This window comes from Carassius carassius, chromosome 44, assembly GCF_963082965.1.
Source record: "Carassius carassius chromosome 44, fCarCar2.1, whole genome shotgun sequence".
Lineage (NCBI taxonomy): Eukaryota > Metazoa > Chordata > Actinopteri > Cypriniformes > Cyprinidae > Carassius > Carassius carassius.
In genome coordinates this window covers 6,108,289-6,130,950 of record NC_081798.1, presented here as the reverse complement: position 1 = coordinate 6,130,950, position 22,662 = coordinate 6,108,289, and the positions used below count along the sequence as shown (strand labels likewise).

Here is a 22,662-nt window from a genome sequence, read left to right as displayed (position 1 = left end):
GGCCTTTTTTTAGCAGTGACATCAGCTCACTAGTCAATGTTCAACACTTTCACTATATCAGTGAAATCTGAGGTAGACCAATACAGATTTTGAATAGTTAAATATCTGTATTAATAGATTCAGTCTTTAAAAAATATATATATATATATGTATATATAATTTTATGGCAAATTGCATCCATTCGGTTGAATGGCCCTAGTAGGCTAATCATAGTTTCTACCAAAATACCATACCACCGCTGCCTTTAAAATAAATAAATAACCTCCCAAAGGAGATCCCATAATCATTCAGGTTCAGAAATGAAGACGTTCATTCAGTGTAGCTAGTTTGTGCTGAGCCATCATCGCCTTCCATCACAGCCGCTTAAACTAATTTGAAAAGATTGAAGGTAGTGCCATCTAGCGGAGTTGGGTTTAAACTGCATGTTAAGCCTCGTTTGACCTAAAGAAGCATTTCTCGGAGCATTACAGCAAATTCAGATCCACCGGTTATATGCCTGAACTACAATTGACTTTTGCTGTTGACGGATCCTTAAAAAAGTACTTAATGTATTTTATACAAAGGTACCAACCAGAAATGAAACTGCAGACTGTCTTCATTTCATGTGAACATTTTTACATGGCGGGTGTAAACAGTCACATGACCAGAGCTGTTTAATTTCAGTTTGTCTCTTGGAAAGATGATGTCTGGGTCAAAGCTACATGAGAGGAAGCACGTAAAACATGTTAGTATAGAGGTGTAACTACCATATATGATGCATTTTATATTTTAAAGGTCTATTATTATTATTAAAATGGCTAAAAACCATGTTCACAATACGTGTAAACATGTCAGTGGTCACATGTTTGACTAGTGAGAAACCCGTTTCGAATAAAAGACAGATTGTTTCACATTGAAAAATTATAGATTTCAAAAGTAAGAACAAATATGCGTTTATTGTTTGATTGTTGATTCCTTTTAGGCACAATTTCTTGATAGAAATACTAAAATATTCTACATTTTTGTTTGCAAATGTTCTTGATCTTGCTCTGTGTAGTTCCCAATAGTTATAATTTGACACCAGGAATATAACACATACTTCAATTTCCACAACTATTTTCATTAAACATTTTAGAAGATGCATAGGCCTATTGTTTCATGATGAAACACTGTACATATCTGAAAAAAGTTAAATTGTTAAAAGATAATTGGTCTTAGAATATAGTTTAGAAAAATGTGCATCATATTGCCAAAAGATTAGTGTGTTAAGTAAACCACGACTATCAAAAGGTTTTAAATCAAGTAAATTATTAAAAGCCTTTTAGTTTTTGTTTCTTCTGTCAAAGAGATAAGCCCTCTCTTATGGGATAAATTATTTAATCTATACTTTATGGGGACAAATGTCAGTTCCTGACCTAGTAAACAAAGCTGATTTATTTGAAATCCTTTTTTAAAATGATTGTTTTCTCTCTCTTTTTTTTTAATGTTGACCTAAGAGACACCAAAAGGAAAATGGAGATTCAAAGTTTTTGTATCAATCATTTTATCTCCAGTATGCTATACATAAATCAATCACATTTCAAATGTGAAATCAGTGTTCCACAGAAGGATCCAGAAAGATGACTTACATGGAGGAGCAGGTTGCTCAGCGTGGCGCAGTTGCGATAGATAAAGACAGATTCTGTTTAATGGTACGTTCTAGCCAAAAGGACAAACACTTTACTGAACAAAACGACGGAGAGGCAGGGCGGCAAACCTCGTAAACAACATTATTGATTGAATACATCCCATTAACTTATAGAAACCAGAATAACCGCTAACCTCCGCGCAGCGAAGACCTAAACAGGTTATGACAGTTATAAGCAACCGTTTAATATTGCGTCCCAGCGTTTTTATTGTTCAGCTTATGCACATTTCAAATTAAAACTCTAATTATCGACAGAAGTGCTGTGTTAACGTTATTTCAGTGTTGTTTTTTGGGGGGGGGGGACTGTTAACGGTCTGTTCAAATATGTGGCAAGTTCGCCTTTTTTTAATCGCTGAAAGCCAACAAATATCAATCCCCGGGCTCGTGGATGAGAGGCTCGCGCGAGACACGGCGCATGCGCACTCGCACTTTGTGCCATATTGGAATGAGGTCGTGAACGACTAGGCGGAAAAAGACACGGCATCTAAAACCGACTTGAAAAACTCCCCTCTGGTAAGAAACGAAATGCATTCCCAAATATTTACGTATTTTACCCTTTGCCCTAATCGACTTTGGCTTTAACGAGCGATTTTGCTTTGCCTGCATCTTTTTTCCCGTCTCCAAAAAAAAGGTGACTTGTGCTCGCTCGTATGAGTGCCTGGCTCTATTGCTTAAGCTATGACGTTTCAGTAACTTGACTTGGTTACAGGCGTTTCTAGCATGTGCACGAAATCAGCCGCACTCTAATCAACAAAAAAAGCCTCGCGAAACAGCGCCGAGAAAATGTTTCGTGTCTAATAATGTTGAATTGCGCGATGTGTCTCTTGGAATGAAAGTTGCCTGATCGGCGTGAATGTATGAAATGCTATTATCCAGTCATATGTAGCTAGCCGAACACACCAGCGAACTATCATCATCCCTCGTTGGGCGATTTCTATGAATTGCATTCACTAAATGATTCAAATTATACAACAGCTATCGGTTCTATTTATCGTTACCTTCTTAATGGCGTGTATTTGGCCAGTGGTTATACATAACAATGGTGCATTATTGTGATTGTAGGAGATCGTGTTGTTTTGTGGAGGCTTAGTGATGTTCATGTTTAAAAGACAAAGTTTAATGGTGAGCTTCCTCAAGCGCTTTCAGAAATTGGTGACAGTTTCATTCTCTGGCCGTGTTACATAAGAGAAGTTGTGTTATAAGTCACCATCACTCCATTGTGAAGAACTCGCGCTCCCGTTTGTCTTCGTTCGGTCATAAAAACACAGGAAAACATCGTTTCGCATGTCGTTTTCACTATTAGATATTCTTAAAAAAAACAATTAAAAAGGGGGTATTTGACTTTTGAACTGATAATTTGTCTAAACAAGAATAATATTATTCTTATAAAAGTCCTTTCATTCTTCACAACAGTATGTAAGAAGAACTCGCCAGAATGTCTCTGGACGCGTTTGTGCACGTGATAACGGTCACTGCGTCATTTGTCCTGTTCTTCCTCTCGTTGCCGTAATTCGCTTGTGTTTGTGTATACCTTGATCAATGGAGGGAAGTTGTCTTTAGTTTGAAGTTATGAAGCGGTAGAGTTTGGCAGGAATGTGCTGAGGGTTCATAGACACACCAGAAATAGATTTCCGCTGGGTCTTTTCGTGCACTACATGCACCATCATCACTGTAGAAGTGGTACGTTTTTGTGTTAGAATTAGAAATATAAAGAGCATGGCTTCATGTTGATTAATGGATGAAAGAAATTGGTTTTGAATCAAATTCTAAGGGTTTTCTCTGCAATTGACAAAATTAGGCATCATTGCTATTTTTATTTGCTTTTTAAAATAATTTTCCCCATATGCTTGCCATTTAAAAAAAAAAGTAATAAAAAAATTAAAAGGTAATCAGGAGGAGTGGTTAAGAGACCAAGTTTAATTACCACAGTAAATTCATGCTCAAAATTATGCTCAAAATTGTTTATAACACAAAGAATAACATAACGTGGATTAGTGTTATTTCCACATGATGTTATTTAACAGGTTTGGGACTAGTAGATTTCTAAACTATTTTGTCACATACAAAAATGAAAATATTATCTATGTTTAGGATGGAGCACAAAAACGCTGAGATACAGACAATGAAAACAAAGACTTCCTTTCACTTAAAAAAATCACCATGACAACCATAGTTTCTGCCCATTTCCCATAGTTACTACATCATCCCTAGTTCTCCTTTAACCAGACTACTGTAACAATGAAAATGTAGTGTACTTCAAATAGATAAAGATGTAATTGTATTTAAAAAAAAATACATTGCTAATTTATTTGCCTTTTCAAATTCATATTTCCCATTTGTTTGGCATTTTGAATCAAAATGTTTAAAATGCGACGGTTACAGGATAGTAATAATGAATTTAAAAAAGGAATTTGAATTTCCACAGTTAATTCATTGCACAAAATTAGTGTTAGTGCTTTTTGTACTTGTCATTATTTTACATGGTTTAGAGACACATATTATATCAACCTTTAAGATGCATTAAAACAAAAACACTTCCAAGTGTTTTAGAGTTGCAGACATTGAGTCAAACACTGTCCACCATGGCTGTATATTTTCTTTCTGATAAAAAATAAATAAAAATCACTATGGTAGTACCAACAACTTTCTGACAAAGTACTGTACAGTTTCTACAATATGTGCAGTTTATTTATTTTATGCCCTAACAGGCTTATACAAGCTCCCACCATTGTTTTAGTAACACTAAATTACTATTGTTGTTGTTTTTTTTTAGCGGAAACCAGGGTTTTTTTTTATTGTAAGGGTAATTTCTTCACATAATGCTTTAGAGTTCAGTTGATCTTCATACTGAGGGACAGCAACATGGCTTTTTAAACAGCCCTTGCTGCTCTTTTCAATCCCTATTGGAGACCACCATGACCCCCAGTACATTGTGTCCGTGGCCTGGGCTGTGCTCCGGGGCTCTGGGACAGTGCTGGAGTGAAGGGGGGTGGACTGAAAGAGTTGATCCCAGCAGAGCATGAGGGTCGTGGCCCACCAACGGCTGTCAGGGAGAATGTCTGACTCTCTTTAATAGAGATGTCAACCTTCACAAAAACAGCTTGACAGTTCTGGATGAATAGACAGAGTTAATGCAACTTTGGTAACCATTTTCTTTCTTTTTGCATTTCTGAGTGACATTTCAGATTGCATGTTGAGCTTGAAACAGAACTTTCAAAGTTTCTAGTTAAATGTTCATTTTGGGTTCCCTTTGTCCATAAATGTTGCATTATTAGAGTCTTAGCTGTTTAGGCAATATTATATATAGCCAAATGTTTCATTTTGCAAAGCTATATTGGGTTTGTGGTGCATTTTTGCTTCGCAAAGGTGATGTGGGGAGTCTGAGTGACAGAAGTGGCTTTTATCTTAGGATTCCTCCTCCCACTTACTTAAATGAACTAGGCTGTGTGAAATGTGGCTTGTGCAAGTCTCCTCATGTTTCTGCATTCTCTCTCACACACATGCAAATACTTTTACAGAATTTCTTTTATATGAATTGTTATTCTAATATAATAATTCATCTCTCTTTGTTTCAGTGTTTGTTTTTCCCTCATCTGTTGTTTTTTTCCCTTCCTTATTATTCACGTAGAAACGGTTTGATTGTCCTCCGGGGGTTCAGACATGAGCCTTGAGGCGCTGGAGTCTGGTAAGCTATTTAGTTTCTTTTCTTCTGCGCTGTTGCTAAATAATTTGAAGAAAATCAAAACTATAGTCCAATTTTTTTACCCTGAAAATTATAGTATTGAGAGTTGTATTGCACATATGAAAATAAATTGTACTGGCACAGTGTTTGTCCTTGACAGAGAGTGGTGGACATTTCTGCACAACCTGAGCGCCTGCCTGTTATCACCATATATATATATATATATATATATATATATATATATATATATATATATATCTCTATATCAGCACTCACTTTCACGCTCTGTTGATATGGTTTGATGTGAGGTGACGAGGCTGTGTGTGTGGACTGAGCTGAATGAACTCTGCAGTGTTTAAGTTATTGGTTGTTCAATGTTTCAGATGCAGACTCTGGTCAAGATGTGTCAGAGTTTAACTGGGATGACTACCTGGAGGAAACCGGGGCACTTTCTGTTCCTCATCATGCATTTAAACATGTGAGTAAACCGGGCCAGTCTGTGTTTGTGCTACACCACTATAATGAATCTCTAGAATCTAAAGAAAAGAAGACATTTTTTTTTTAACCAAGCTGAAAGCTTTTAATCAAATTCGGATGTGACAAAAACACGTTTTTCTATTACACTGATGCAAGCAGCTAGAGTAGATTTTTATTCATTTGGAAGAAACTTTTATCAATGACCTTGCCATTCCTGCAGGAGCTATGTGAGCTACCTAAATGATTCATCGATGAACTGCTCTTTTGAGCTGGATCTTTTAAAGAATTAGGTTTGAATCCACCAATACCCAACTTTTTGAGACATTGCGTTCTGTTGCGTCTGATGGCAAAAACAGAAATGTAGAGAGAGTGCACTAGAGCCAGCGTGTAAGAAAACAAGTCAACATTTAGATTATTCGCTGTGCATTAGTGATGTATTCCTATTCTCACGGGATCTGTAAGACCAATAAGTGACCATTTAGATGTTAAAGAATTAATTTGCTGGGTCAGAAATTAACCTTGGCATGAGACAAGAATACCACTGACCAAATTCCCCAGGTATTTAAATTGTTGGGGCAAAAAAACGTCCTCTAAGTTGATGATTTTCATCATAGTTATATGCTATAATATTAGTGTTTAGTGTGAATTTAGTGTCTGCAGAGTTCACTGAATGACCTATAGCTGTCAGATTGTCATAGTCACTGAATGTATTTGATGTTGATAATATTGGCAACCATTTGTTCACATTAAAATGTATTTCATTGAAGGTATTTGACATAAATGGATGGCATGCAGCGTGCTTATATGTTGAAGTCTGTCATTTTTAGTTGCATGAAATAATTGATATGAAAAAACAGCTATAAGTAATGCATTGGTAGATTGTCTGTGCCTCCTGACAGTCCCAGCACAGAAACAGGAAATCAAAAAGTAGCTGAGAGAGCGACTATCTGTATTTGACCAATGGCAGACAAGGAAGTGTTTGTAAAACCTGTTGCAAAACAAAATATATATATATTTCCGTGTTGTTATTGTTAACTAAAACTAAATCTATTAAAATAATTTCAAGTGAATAAATTAAAGCTTAAAATGTAAATAAAATATTAGATGAATTAAGAATGACACAAACACATAAAAAAAATGACACAAACACTTGACGAATGTATTCAAAAGAAAGAAGAAAACGTATAATATAAAATAAAAAAATGTTAAAGTGTTAATAAATACTTCAGTAGTTTATAAATACTGTGAGACCAAAGTTAGACTCTGTTTACTCACCAGGTGTCACCTGGCCATGTGTCTGCTCTGTCATCTGCTCAGACCAGTGTTTTTTCTTTGCAGGTGGACCAGGGCCTGGAGACCGGTCTGACTCCAGGTATGAAGCTGGAGGTGTGTGTGCGTACTGAAACAGAAACGGCATACTGGGTGGCCACAATAATCACCACCTGCGGACAGCTGCTGTTGCTACGATATGAGGGTTACCAAGATGACCGGCGTGCCGACTTTTGGTGTGACATCATGACCGCTGACCTGCACCCGATCGGATGGAGCAAGCAGCAGGGTCGACCGATGAGACCTCCAGAGGGTGAGCAGAGACTTAGCAGCTTCACTGTGCTGTCTAATTTATGATGATTAGAACCTAAATGTTTCATTTAGTCACTCACTCAAGAGAACATGTGCCTTTTTAGGTAAAGATGATTTGAATTTAGGCTCTGCAGAGGTTATGCTCTCATTTCAAAAAAGCTTGGTGCGCATCGTCCGTACAGTGCCAAATTAGCATATTTCTTTACATTCTTCAAGTGCTGTGTTGCTAGCAGCGCAGTGCTAATTCCTGTAGGTGGTTGTTCACAGTCGATTTGTGGGCATATTCAGGAAATGGGGGAGGGGTATTTGTGTTGGGGCTTTTATTTAGCTTGCAGCTTGCTGATGGGCATGGCCTTTACTCCTCTGAAATTATTAAAAGACCCGTTTTAATACTTAAAGCTTCTTTTATTAATAAAATCCTGCAGTAGAGTGCAGTAGGTAAAGACGTGGGGGAGTCCAGATGGTTGCTGGCATTTTGCTTCTGGCTGCCTGTGCCTTATTGACAGCTGTGCTTATAGCCCAAAATACCATGTCAATGGTGAAGCCATCATAATGGCATAAATCTGTCAGCAGGATAAAGATCTGTTATGTCTTTAAAATGCTCTGAATTTGTGCTCAGGTGTCCGTGAGAAGCACCAGGACTGGGAAGCGCTGCTGGAGAAAGCTCTGTCTGAATCCTGCAGTGTACCTGCTAGTCTCCTGGAAGGGGTAAGAGATAGGCCATGAATGTAGGAGAAAATGTATAGAGAGCTGGTTATTATTTGAAAAATAAACTGATAGCATGATATATTGAAATTAATATTTCAAGTCAACTAAGAGACGTTTTTACTGCAATCGGTATCTCAGTGTTTTGAGTATGTAAACTCAGCAGATGCAGTATTTACTCAATTTATTATAATAATAAGTTTTTTTTAAATGAATGCTTACATTTAGCAAGGACACATTAAACTGATTTTCCAGTAAAGACATTTAGAAGATTTCTATTTTTAATAAATAATGCTCTTTTGAAAAAAAAAAATCATAATAAAATAGGAAGCTCAACCGTTTTAAACATTGATAATATAATAAGAAATATTTCTTGAGCAGCAAATCAGCATATTACACTGATTTCTGAAGGATCACGCGACCCTGAAGACTGGAGGAATGATGCCTAAAAATCAGCTTTTGCCATCACAGAAAAAATAAAATGCATAAAAAAAAATATTAAAATAGAAAACAGTTCTTTTAATATTTTTTAATATATTTCACAATATTTCCGTATCTTACTGTATTTTAGAAATGCTGCCTTGGCAAGTACAAGATATTTCTTTCAAAAACATTGTACCAACCCAAAGTGCTGTTAAAATGTAAAAAGCAAAATATTAAGATTTAAATCATACAAATACTTGGAGGGAAAAAAGCAGGTAGGAAAGACATGAGTTTTTTTAATTTGAAACTTCATTATTACATGAAGATTAACCTCGAACATTATTAAAAAAACATTAATTACAATTATAAATTAATGACCCATTGTTATAGCTATGGTTTTTAAATTGATGTTTGTAGCACAACAGTTAAATTTCCACAGTTATTTGCTAAGATATGACATATTACATTATCTCCATGCATGGAACTTTTGCTTTTGTGTTTGTAGGCTCAGCGTGGCTGTAATCCTATAGATCTGTTAAGTCCGGGTCTAAACGTCGAGCTAGTGGACCGTCAGGATGCTGAGGTGGTCTGGTCTGCAGTGATTGAGGAGAACATAGCCGGTCGCTTGCGTCTTCGATATGCCGGCACAGACGGGCTCCCTGACACCAAATCTATCACATGGGTCTTCTACCTGGACCCCTTGCTTCATTTGCCAGGCTGGGCACAGGAGCACAGCTGCACCCTTAGACCACCAGGGGGTGAGGGATTTATCATTTCTAAAGATCTTTGTATCTTGAAATATCGAAAATCAAATTAAAAGTAGTGCTGTCAAACCATTAATCGCGATTAATTGCTTCCAAAATAAAAGTTTTTGTTTACATATTATATGTAATATGTACGTGTTATATAATATGTGTGTACTGTCTACATTTATTATGTATATATAAATACACATACAGTATATATTTAGAAAATATTTACAAGTATATATTTATATTCATGTAATTTATATTATATATAAATATATTTAAAATATAAACATAAAATGTTTCTTACACATGCATGTATGTGTGTGTATACAGTGTATATTGTATATATATATATATATATATATATATATATATATATATATATATATATATATATATATAAAATAATGTACACACACATATTATGTAAAACAAAAACTTTTATTTTAGATGCAATTAATTGTTTGACAGCACTAATTAAAAGTCCTTAGCATATAACATTTAAAAAATAATTAGGATGAACTACACAGCGTGTGATTTTGTTACTAGCATGGCCAGTTTTCATGTTTATGTGCTCAATGCTGTACCAAATCAAGCACTAGCTAGCTTCTGAAGAATGTAAGTGGTCAGTGCAGCTAAAACCATGGAAACAGAAGCAGAAATTAGAAATAAATGTGAATGTTTAGGGTTGTTGCTGCTGCATGTTGCTGTGGCTCGATGATTGAATGAACAGACCAACAGGATTCACAGTAGATTCTTCCTGACCTATTAATGTGCAAATCAAATTAACCGTTCCATGCTGGAAGTTTAGATCGTGCACAAAAAGGCAGGTGGCCCGTATTGTGCTCCTAAGCGCTACTAAAGTACTTTTACCCTAGGAGACCCACATATTACAGTTCAGCTAATCAATAGTAGGGATTGGTGGATGGGGGAAGGGTTTACAGGGGCTTAGAACAGAGTCCACTAGCTTTTAGAAGATAAACACATGTGATGTGGTCAGCAGAGAGGTGATCGTGTCTTTGTGAATGTTTGTTTGTAGCTCTGCTTGCGCTGCGCACTGAAGCTGAATGGGAGGAGGTTAAGAAGACCGTCTCCTCACAGGTTCAGGACTCCAGCATCAACGAGGAGTTTTACAGGGTCAGTAAAGGCTGATTAACTACTAGTGTTTAGTAGAACTTGACTTTGACCCCAAGGTTGCTTGTTTTAACCCTGTTGGTGGGATCCATTAAATGGAGAGTTATGGAGATCCACTGTGACCTTTGTGACCTTGAGCAAAGCGCTTAATTGCAGGTTGCACCAGGGTCATCAATGTAGGAAATGAATTAGAGGTTATCTTGGATGGAGGCATTTTTGGGAGCTGATTACACAGAACACGTTTTTGCGTTCCTCTGCAGATTTTTCTTTGTAAACATGCACTTGATGGATATCTTTGACTCTTGCTGTAGCATCTTTTAGAGCATGTGCACATGAACACTGCGTCAAGTTAAATGAAGCTCAACTTGAAAAAAAAACATCTCTTGAAACATTTTCCCATTCCAGTGCCTTGTTTTGCCCCATGAAAGGCATTCTGTGTGAAATATCCCTTAAAGGGATAGTTCACCCAAAAATGAAAATTCGATGTTTATCTGCTTACCCCCAGGGCATCCAAGATGTAGGTGACTTTGTTCTACAGTAGAACACAAACATTTTTGATTTTTAACTCAAACTTGCAGTCTGTAAGTCGTATAATGTCAGTGGATGGGAATCATGGCTTTGAGAGTCATAAAACATACACAAAACCAAATTAAACCCTGTGGCTTGTGACGATACATTGATTTGTAAAGACACAACTATCGGTCTGTGCAAGAAACTGAACAGTATTTATATCGCTTTTTACCTCAATGTCTTAGTTAGACCACAATGTCTGAACTCAATATGTATTAATTAATCCCCATCATTTGAATTTAAGTTTTAGGGCCAGATTTACTAAACAGGGCAAATTATCGTTAGCATATCTATAAATGCGCAGATGGTAGGGAAAAATTCTGTGTGATTTACTGACAATGTCCACATTGAAGAACACAGATGCAACCAGATAATTTGCATAATGGCCAGCATAATCTACCAAGAGCAGTGCAAATTACCGCCTGCTTTAAGACATGTTTTTTTTGGGGCATTAAAAAATACCGCCGATAGCAGTAATTTGACAAGTGCAAACGTTAATCACGTTACGTGATCCTTTTAAATACTCTCCTCTCATAAATTTTGCATCTGAAAGGGAAACTCCTACAAATGGATATCCAATAAGGTCAGGCGCAAAAATAAGTGTCCACTCCACACCTTTTCAGTGCTAATTCTTCACTGCACTTTTTTAGTAAATCCTTACAGTACTTTTTTAACGGCAAAAGACGGTTTGTGCTGACACAAGCTGTAAATAAATATGGCTATATGGCTAAATATGGCATAATAGTATGCATATATATGCGTATGTGTGTGTTTTTTTTGTCTGTGTATATTGTAGTGTGTGAAACAATGACAATGCTTAATCTGCTTGTTCTTTATTTTTTTAATTATTCCGTCATATTCAGACTATAAACCAGTTTCTGTATTCAGGACAGATCAGCCATCAATCCACACTCCTTTACTGAAGGGATGAAGCTGGAAGCTGTGGACCCAGCAGCTCCCTTCACCATCAGTCCAGCCACTGTGAAGAAGGTATCGTGATGGACCCTAAAGTTATCACCGCCACAATTTGTGTAAACTGTTGTAGTTTGGACCAGTTACACTAATACTGTGCTGTTACATATAGCTCTGTAATAAACAAATGTAGTGCTAAATTGGGATTATAAAGCAGAAATGACCTCTATTTTTCAGTTAGTATTCTGTCAAACACAACCTTTGCCTGTTATTAATGATGCTGGCTTAAACAGGCCTTCAGAAGGTTCAAGAGAATTAGTCTCCTCAATGTTACCACACATGAAGGTCAGACATTTCACACTGAAGGATGAGTGTTTTCCATAAACATGGGTGTATTCCAGATAACTGAGTTTAGGATGAACAGGAAAACTAGTTGTAGAGCTGTGTCCTTCTTCTTAGCTCTGTGTTCTCTATTCATTTAAGTGTTTGTCTGTGTGTGACAGGTGTTTAATGACCATTTCTTTCGGGTGCAAATGGATGATATGAGAAATGAGTCACAGAAAGAGGGAGGTGGACGCTCTTTCCTATGTCACAGAGACAGTCCAGGAATCTTCCCTACACAGTGGAGCCTGAAGAATGGAGTCAAGCTCAGCCCTCCTCCAGGTCCTTACATTTAGCCTGCTTTTAATTGTCATATACAGTAAGGAAAGTGAAATAACACAAATGTCTAACAATTTATTCATAAAAGGACCTAACAGAAAGGAGGTCCACCCTTTTCTTTCAGAACAGCTTCTTTTCTTGGAATGCTGTCTTAAAAGTCCTAAACTGTCTTTAAGGGAAAATTGCATAATTTTTCTCGAGCAGGAAAACTTTGCTTAAAATATCTGCCGATTGAATATGCCACCAAGCATTTCCTGCTGTCCATGAAACATTTGTTTTGTGGTAATGTGTATACATGAGCGAGCAGTGTCTTTACTGTAGGATGCTCTCTGTCCTGAAAAATGGCTTCATTTGTTGGCAGTTATACTGCCCAGCAGAGCAGTCATTAGACCTAATGGCTGCCGTGGGACAACTGGACATGCCATTATTTAATTAAATTAAATTCAAGTATATTTGTATAGCGCTTTTTGGTCCAAAGCAACTTTACAGAAAATTACGTTTCTACAATATTTAGTAGTAGCTTATAAGTGGTGACTCAGTTAATGTACATATGGCTGAAATGTACGGAAAAATCAATTAAAGACGTAATCAAACAGACAGTGAACACTATTAACAGCAATTGGTATATAATGCAATTAAACTTATAGCAAAGTTTGGTAGTTGTGTATGTTATGTTAGGGTTGGCATCATCTCTTCTCAGGTGTTCTGGATCCATACTGGAGCTTGAGTTAATCCTAGTTACGCAAAAACAGAGAAATAAATAGAGTTATAGTTAGCATAGCTGCTGTTCCAACCAAGCAAAATTTATTTGTTTAACCCAAGATAAACAAAAGAGATGTGTTTTTAATCTAGATTTAAACAGAGAGTGTGTTTGGGAGCCAAATGCAAAAAAGCTCTTCCTCCTTTAGTGGACTTTGCTATCCTAGGTACTACCAAAAGTCCAGCATTTTGTGACCTTAGGGAGCGTGATGGATTGTAGCCTGGCAGAAGGATAGTTAGGTACGCAGGAGCTAAACCATTAAAGGCCTTATAGATAAGTAATAATATTTTGTAACTGATACGGAAGTTAATAGGTAGCCAGTGCAGAGACTGTAGAATTGGGGTAATATGTTCATATTTTCTTGACCTGGTAAGGACTGTAGCCACTGCATTTTGGACTACCTGTAGCTTGTTTATTGAAGATGCAGGACAGCCACATAGAAGTGCGTTACAATATTCCAGTCTAGAGGTGATGAATGCATGAACAAGCTTTTCTGCATCAGAAACAGATAACATGTTTTGTAGCTTGGCAATGTTTATAAGATGGAAGAATGCTGTTTTTGTAACATGGGAAATATGATTGTCAGAAGACAAGTTGCGGTTTAAAATAACACCCAGATTTTTGACTGTAGAGGAAGAAACAGACACTGAGGCTTCAGCCAAGCATAAAACCATTTGGGTGATCATCATTTATTTTGATCTGGTTTCCAGGTATTTTCTTGACACCAGGTTATTTTGATATACTGTGGTCTTAGTTTGGGAGACACTATTTGAGCTCTTTGGACCTTTGTTGGTGTGAGCATTCACATATCAATGTGATTATTGTCAGATCTCTTTTACGCCTCACATGCTGCTAATTGCCAATCAACATATTGATTAGTTCATCATTTCAATTGCCACTGGGACTCTGTTTGTGATTTACTTCAAAGTTAAATCTTGTTTCATCTAGTGTTGTCAGTTCTTTTTTAATCTGTATGTATATTAGGTAATGAGTCATGCAGTTGACCGTGTCTCAGGTGCACTTGTTGACCTGTGTGTGTGTGTGTTTGTGTAGGGTTCCAAGGTCAGGACTTTGACTGGGCAGACTATCTAAAGCAGTGTGAAGCTGAAGCAGCCCCTCAGCAATGCTTTCCTCCTGTGAGTTTCCTATTCTGCATATTTGGGGCAAAGATATTATAAAAATACATTAAACACATTACAGATGCATTAAAAATGCAAATTTTACATAAATGATATACTTCAATAGAGGTACATTTTTGAAAACTCATTTTAATAATAAAAAAACCTTATGAAGTACTTTTGATATTAGTTAATTTAAGAAATTATACCATTTGACAAAAATAATTCTCAGTAAATTGTGACTTAATATATAAATATTTTTTTTTGTGTATATATATATATATATATATATATATATGAATAGAATGCTCAAAAGAACCTGGAAATATTTTATAGCATTGAAAATGTAATTTAAAATGTCAATTTAATGCATTTTAATAAATTATTAAAAGTAATTATTTATTTCAAACGATTAGAATTTATTGCAAGACTTTGACTTGCTTTTTCAATTTCCTTGTAGGACCCTTCTGATCAGTGCATTAAAGAGTCCATGATGCTGGAGGCTGTTAACCCACTCTGCCCTGAAAACATTCACGTAGCAACTGTTACCAAGGTCAAAGGTCAACACATGTGGATTCGTTTGGAAGGTGTGGTGTCAACACTGTTTTTTCTTTAGCATGGCAGCTCTGAATGACCAAAAATAATTATGCAGTGTCGTCTTGAACTGGATTCAGAGGAAACTAAAAAAGCAGAGACCCTGATTAAAAATAGCAAGACCACTAATGGACTAAAATAAGACTGGGTTTAACCCTCTGTGTACATCACAGAAGGTCAGTAGGCTTATTTATCTCTCCCTCCCGCTCTTTGTTCAGGTCTGAAGCAAGCCATCCCAGAGATCATAGTTCACACAGACTCCATAGATATTTTTCCAGTGAGCTGGTGTGAGACCAATGGCTATCCTCTTCTACACCCCCAGAAGCCCAGAGGTCAGTTTTACAGCCGAGGGGCTATGAACACAAATTATTTCTTGAAATTATATTTATATTTGATGTTCCCTAGTAACACTTTCAGTATACTAAACTGATATACTTAAAGTTTGCTAAATTGGAACAACTTATTTTGTACTTAATGCACTATAAATGTGAAGAATTAGTGCTGAAGTCCAGCTAAAGATATACTGAAGAATATTTGGTTGTGCTATTGCAAATATAACTTATAAATATAGGTACACTCTAAATATCTTGGATTTAAAGGTCGATATTATTCAGATCATAGGCCTCATCGGTAGTAATATTAAAACACATTGGCTAATATTAAGAAATGTGCATTGTGTACACATAGTACTCCAAATAAAGTTAAATTATCATTTTTATATCAGTAAGTCTCAAGTTATATGTCAGTAAATGTTAATAGATTTTATCCATTAACATATATTTTAAATATATAACTAGGGTTGGCTTTTTAAGAGACAGAAATTCATATTTTATGTGTTCTTTGCAGTGGAGAAACAGAGAAAGGTTGCAGTTGTTCAGCCAGAGAAACAGTAAGAAAGACGCAAAAGTGTTTGAAATGAATTCAAGTACTTGTGATTATGGAAAAACACTCATTTATCTCTTTCATCACAGTCGGGTACCATCCAAAGACTCCTCACCTGATACTACCAAACAACAGATTAACAGCAGTCAGGCTGAGATGGGTAACATTTCTTCACATCCTTGTCAGTTTACACTCTAATAAAAGCTCAGTGGCTCTCTAACGTGGTACTATTTTAATCTTGTCTGTGTCACCAACAGGGCAGGCGAATGGGAAGTACTGTTGCCCCAAGATCTATTTTAACCATCGCTGCTTTTCAGGGCCCTACCTCAATAAGGGGCGTATTGCAGAGCTGCCGCAGTGTGTGGGACCTGGGAACTGTGTCCTGGTGCTGAAGGAGGTTAGCCATAACACACTGCTAATTTGCAGTGTTTTTTTAATGAATTCTTTCTAAATTACAAAATGTAATTAGTAAATGTTGTTCATTGTATTTAAAACCTCCTATTCTGCTGTATAAAACTGTGCAAAAATGTATATTGGTGATTTTTAAATTAAAAATTAAATTTATGCATTTAGCAGACGCTTTTATCCAAAGCGACTTACGTACAGTACATTCAGGCTATACATTTTTACTTATCATGTGTTTTTACAGGGATCAAATGCGTTCTAAGTCTAAGACATGACACAAAGTGTCTGATCATAGATAATAACAGGAACATGAATAGCAAATCAGGATATTAGAATGATTTCTGAAGAATCATGTGACACTGAAGACTTGGAGTAATGATGATGAAAATTCAGCTTTGAATCACAGGAATAAATTGTACTCTAAGATTTATTAAAATAGAAAATGGTTCTAAATTGAACTAATATTTCACAGTATTACTGATTTTACTGTATTTGCGACCAAATAAATTCAGCCTTAGTAAGCATAAGAGACTTTTTTTTCGAAAGCATTACAAAAAATGTAATACATTTATAGTAGTACATAATAAAAAATAATAATCTTAACCACTTTATAGCCCGATGTAAAAATCTGAACAATTATTTAGTAAGATAAAAGCCTATTTGTTTATGGTTTCTGTCCTATAGATAGGCGGTCACAGTGAATATGTGTTGTTAACTAACGGATCAGTCAGATAACAGATCAATCTTAATTGAAATGTAGAAACATACATTTTCTGAAAAGCTGCTTTGAAACAATATGTGTATGCTTTTATCTTTTTGCTCCTATCATTTTGTAATAACTTTAAACATGGCTTAGAAACTGGAGTCTAACTATTCGGTTCTGTTTTGACTGTGTGTTGGTAATGCTGACCTACTAACCTGTGGCCTGTCCAGGTGCTGACACTGCTGATAAATTCTGCCTATAAGCCCAGTCGAGTGCTGAGAGAGCTGCAGCTGGACCAGGAGGGCCGCTGGCAGGGTCATGGAGAGACACTTAAAGCCAAGTGAGTATATGGTGCCCTTCACATTGAACCCTAAAAAACATATCTACAAGGGTACCTGTAAAAGGTTGTTGGAACAAGTTTTTTTTTATCATTGTTTATAATAATTAACATAAATAGTTTGCTTTCAGCTTTCTGACTAGTATTTGTGCTCTACAGGTACAAAGGGAAGAGTTACAGAGCGACAGTAGAGATTGTTCGCACTGCAGACCAGGTGGCTGATTTCTGTCGGAAGACCTGCATTAAGCTGGAGTGCTGTCCCAACCTGTTCGGCCCACGAATGGTGCTGGAGCGCTGCTCAGAGAACTGCTCTGTGCTTACCAAAACCAAATACAGTGAGCCTCTTTTCTCTATTTGATCAATATCAGTACTAGGGCTGTCACTTTTGAGAAAAATCAAATTCGAACGGATATCGAATATCATGCAATGTATTCGAATATATTCGAATATCTGCGTTTTTTTCCTGAGACCTGAAGCTTTTCAGTCCCGAGGTGCGATGCCGTTTTGTCCGATGACTGAAGCCTTTTAGTCTGAGGCATGACGCCTTTTCATTTAATGACTGAGGTCTGAGGATGTCCTAAAATGTACACCGTAAGCTAGCTATTATTCGCTGGATTTGGTCATGGGCCTACGCTACAATACGTCTAGAGTGCCCTCTACTGGATAAGATGGCAAAGAATAAAATAAAAAACAAACGGTCTAAACATAGACTGTAAAAAATACGCTACACATGGCATTTAAAAAAAACTGATATTTTATTTATAGTTATATTACGGATATTTCATGTCATATTCGAATGCATATTTGAATATCAAATAAAAAGTGACCGCCCTAATCAGTACATAATAGGGGTGTCGAAATTAATCATTTGCGGCGGGTTTCATTGCACAGGATATGCGCTGTGAGACACGTGCGTATTGCTTGATAGTGCTTACATTTGTTGTTATTTTAGTCTTTTACTTTAGATGTGCTTTTATTTCTGCCGTTTGGAATGCAGTAGCCTATGTATTAGATAGGGATGCTCCGATCACGATCGGCCGATCGTTAATTGCGCATCTTCTCAGTTAACAACGGCTCTGTGTAGTAACAGCTGCTCTATGTGAAATCATGCACCTGATGGAATTTACCGCTGATTAGAGAACCGGCTTTACTGACGAGATGCGCATTAACGATCGGCCGATCGTGATCGGAGCAGCCCTAGTATTAGATGCACGAAACTCACGTACTGACAGACTTTCACTTGCGCTTTGTGCTTGTCCTGAAGCTCGTGGCTGCAGTTAAATGCACTTGCATCTACTTTTATGATACAAAATCGATGTAAAAAATCACTGATGTTTTCAGAGCAGGACAAAACATCTAATATATGTTGAAATAGATCTATGCATTAGTGTGAATGCAGCCTATTAAAGCCGCCACTGTCTGTGATCTCATCAGTAATTACCAAATGGCAAAAAAAGAAAAAGCCATAACTATGATTAGCCTATCTGTAAACTTTCGGATACTTAAAACACAGAAAGCACTTAATGAAAGTGTTTTGTTTATCCCTTGTAATTGTATTTTCCCCCTTTTATTACTTTATATTTGCTTGTATGTGTTAAATGCTATATTTACTTAATTCTTAACAATAATCAATCCATTATATATTAATTAATATTATATTAATAATTAATTCACATAATTGTTTTAAAAAGTAGCCTGCATATATAATTAAAAATGCACAAACTAAATGTGATATAATCGTGATGCATCGTGATATCGAATTAAATCATCGACATGATAATCGTAATCGAATTGAATCGTGAAACTAGTCCCGATTCACACCCCTAGTACATATAGGAGTTACATAGGAAAATCTCATTTAATCCTCAAATCAGATTATTTTATGTTGTATGTGAAAAAAAAGACCTTGATATATTCATCCATGATTTATTTAAATTGCATGATAGTATAAATGATGTGCCTTCCTTTACTTTCTGTTCAGAATGGCTCTGTAAAACTAACAGTACCTGTTTTATAGCATATTACTATGGGAAGAAAAAGAGCAAGCGTGTGGGCCGACCTCCTGGCGGACACTCTAACTTAGAGGGAGGTGTGAAGAGACGAGGCAGGAGGAGGAAGAGGAGGAAGCAGCTCTTCGTCCACAAAAAGAGACGTTCTTCTGCTTCAGTTGACAACACTCCGGCAGGTTCCCCTCAGGTAACATAAGCAACATGTGACTGCAAAAGTCTGAGACCTCTAGTGAAAATGCTTCTATTTTGCATTTAATATACATTTAAATAGTCCAGATTCTTTAGTCCTTTTTACATCCTAACGCTTTACTTTTAGATTATCTCAAGGCTTTATTAGACTCTTGAACCCAGATTTTCAGATGTTTGGACCACACTAAATACAATTCAAATATATTCAGAATAACTGCTCAACAACAACCATCTTCAGAAACCATCTGTTTTAATGTGGTCATTAGAATGTGAAATGCACAATCTGGTGAAACATTTGCACATAGAGTTAATGTCATTGCCATTTAGATTCAGCCCATGAGCAGAATTCAGATGTGTCTATCATCAAAATGAACATCTTGGCCATTATTATAAAATATATGCAAGTTTAACCAGAATGAGCATTAAACTGGATCTACAAATCCACTAATGTCACTGTTTGGTCTTACAGGGCAGTGGTGATGAAGAAGATCTGGATGAGGATGACTCTCTAAGTGAAGACACAGGCTCTGAACTGCAAGACGAGCTGATGGATGACTCTGAATATTCAGAGAAGAAGTCACAGCCCCCCACCCCCTCCCCTTCCCCTCCAGAAACCCCCCGTCCCACACGCAGACGCCGGAAAGCTCGCTCACCATCCTGCTCAGATGATGAGAACAGACCGCCTTCACCTAAGGTAACACTAGGCTTATTAGAAAATTGTTATTTAATTTATAACATTTAATAATCATGGGGCTGGGGCCTACTTGGGGTATAAGCACACTTCCACGAGGTGGTAAAATTGCTAAAAATTATTTAAAATAAGAATAAATATGCTTTAAGCTAAAACAACTAAAGATCAAGATGTATGATTACATCATAGTTATTTTTAGTGGTTTCTGTGGAAAAATGGAAAGCAGCTTTTAGCATAAAAACTACAAACACCATGGGGCCCTTTAAATCTGGCCCTGAAGTGAAAACGGTTGAGATCTGCTGACTTGCAGTATACTTTTAACAATTAGGAATATAACTCCATAACTATATTTTGTACTGTTTTGTGTATGATAACACATAATGCAGTACTGACTGTTATGCTGTCTCTTCTGAAGAGTCCACGTACTGAAGTTCCTCCGAAGCTGTGTTTGGACAGCAGTCCACTGGAATGGAGTGTCACAGATGTTGTTCGCTTTATCAGGACCACTGATTGTGCTCCAATGGCACGCATCTTTATGGATCAAGTAATATACATGCACCTCTAATATATCCACAGCTCCAGTACATGAACATCCAGTCACATTGCCATTTATACCTAGTACTTGTAGTAGTCTTCTGCAAGCACCGGTGATTGGATTTTAAAGCGTCTTCAATTACCTGCAGTAACATATTATAAGTACAGCACGAACAAACGATTTCATTAAAATGAGAAAACTTATTAGTAAGTCATAGGAACAATTTACCTAAAATGAGGGAACAAATTAGTGCAACAAATGAATGCGTTGTTGTGAGTATTCTTCATTTGTGGCCAGCTTTGTAGATTTGAGTAATTTGATTCCAAAAGGTTTTGGGCCCCAATACATTCCATACACTCATTTAAGCTTCATTTCCCTGGCTCACATGCTTATTACTGGTGATTTAGTGATGGTGATTCTGTTTTTCATTTATCTTACAGGAAATTGACGGTCAAGCGCTGCTTCTGTTGAATCTTCCCACTGTCCAGGAATGTATGGACCTGAAGCTCGGCCCCGCCATCAAGCTGTGCCATCAGATCGAACGAGTCAAGCTAGCATTTTACCAACAGTTTGCCAGCTCAGGTTGACATTCTGTAGAGATGAGCAGGGCATTTGGCATTTTAGGTGACGTTCCTAATGTTTGTGATCTTCCTTGTGCTCTATGGATCATAGAACCTTTAAAATCACTTAGCGCTTTAGACACCTGCCGTACCATTAGATACTGCTGGAGGGGTGGTTTTCAACAGGGTGAATCTGGTACTTGTACAGCTGGGCTCTCCATGTCAAATTAAGCCTGGACTACTGTTAAGTTTGTGAATTATTATTATTATTATTTTTTTTTTTTTTAAAGATTAGTTCACCTCAGGGTAAGGTTAGACCTGAGTCAGAGGAACTAGTCCATTCAGTGTCTGCAACAATAAGCAAAGCTCTTGTTTCTGAAACCTTTATTAACTGTAGAGCGGATGACAATGCAATTACCTTAAGCACAAAAAAACAATTGCCCATGTACTGTAAGTGGTATGCAAACGTGTACATACAGAAGCGTGAATGTAAATACTGTAAATAAGCAGATCTTAATTTTAGTGGGACTGATTTAATGCTCCCACTTCGGTTTGGTTTTTCTATAAAAAGCTTGGAAATTACATTGTAACACAACAGTGTAAAAGATGAGGCCATTGTGGTTTCTGTAAATACTACTAATAATTTGCTTATCCTAACGATGCATTATTAAATAAAAGTGCAGAGTGATAAAAAACATGATGAAGTGTTATGGTTAAGACATAAGCACACAAAAATTTCAGGTTATGTCAGTGACTGTGATAGGGATAATAATCATAATGGCAAATCCAGGGTTTATCAACAACACCAAACTGAAGAGTCTTGTACTCTTACAAATGTGTCTGCTTGTAAAAGTAATATTTTTAATATGAAGTAGATTGCAGCATCTGTGTTTAAATGCATATACTGCATTAAATAATTTCAGGGGCCTCTGTGATGTAATGGTCTAAATAACTGGTTTGGTTTGGTTTTGCAATTGCAAAGCTATGCCCCGTTTCCAACCAGATAGCATCGTTTAATTTATTATCTATGGATTGTAGTTGAATTGATGATGAGATATGCAACAGTCTCCCTTTTCTTGATTTAGCAGTCCATTTCCCTTGATACTTCTTCTTTAAGCATTTTGTGGAGGAATGGTGAAAGATGGTTTTGAAACCTTGTCTTGCCACATTCTGTTTTGTTCATTTGCTGGTTTTCATCCATTTGATTAAAGTTTATTGAAATAATATTGGTTTACTCTTAATTATATGTTGGTGGAAATTGTTATTTAAAAGAAAAATAAAATGAACAGAATCTTGCTTTTGTTTTTCAGGGGGTGAATT

The 22,662-nt window shown here is 36.6% G+C and overlaps 1 protein-coding gene across 1 annotated transcript; it reads left to right on the top strand.

The window, feature by feature from the left end:
• Nucleotides 1–2,042: 2,042 nt before the first annotated feature.
• LOC132126669 (scm-like with four MBT domains protein 1) lies at nt 2,043–22,638 on the top strand. The gene is made up of 21 exons (XM_059538087.1): nt 2,043–2,179; nt 5,295–5,351; nt 5,732–5,826; nt 7,164–7,407; nt 8,026–8,114; nt 9,040–9,292; nt 10,323–10,420; nt 11,876–11,977; nt 12,403–12,562; nt 14,373–14,455; nt 14,898–15,024; nt 15,250–15,363; nt 15,878–15,920; nt 16,003–16,073; nt 16,171–16,310; nt 17,252–17,361; nt 17,518–17,693; nt 19,376–19,554; nt 20,026–20,250; nt 20,663–20,791; nt 21,223–22,638. Exons 2-21 carry the CDS (start codon nt 5,327–5,329, stop codon nt 21,367–21,369), a joined length of 2,610 nt encoding a protein of 869 aa, XP_059394070.1. The 5' UTR covers nt 2,043–2,179; nt 5,295–5,326; the 3' UTR covers nt 21,370–22,638.
• Nucleotides 22,639–22,662: the final 24 nt, after the last annotated feature.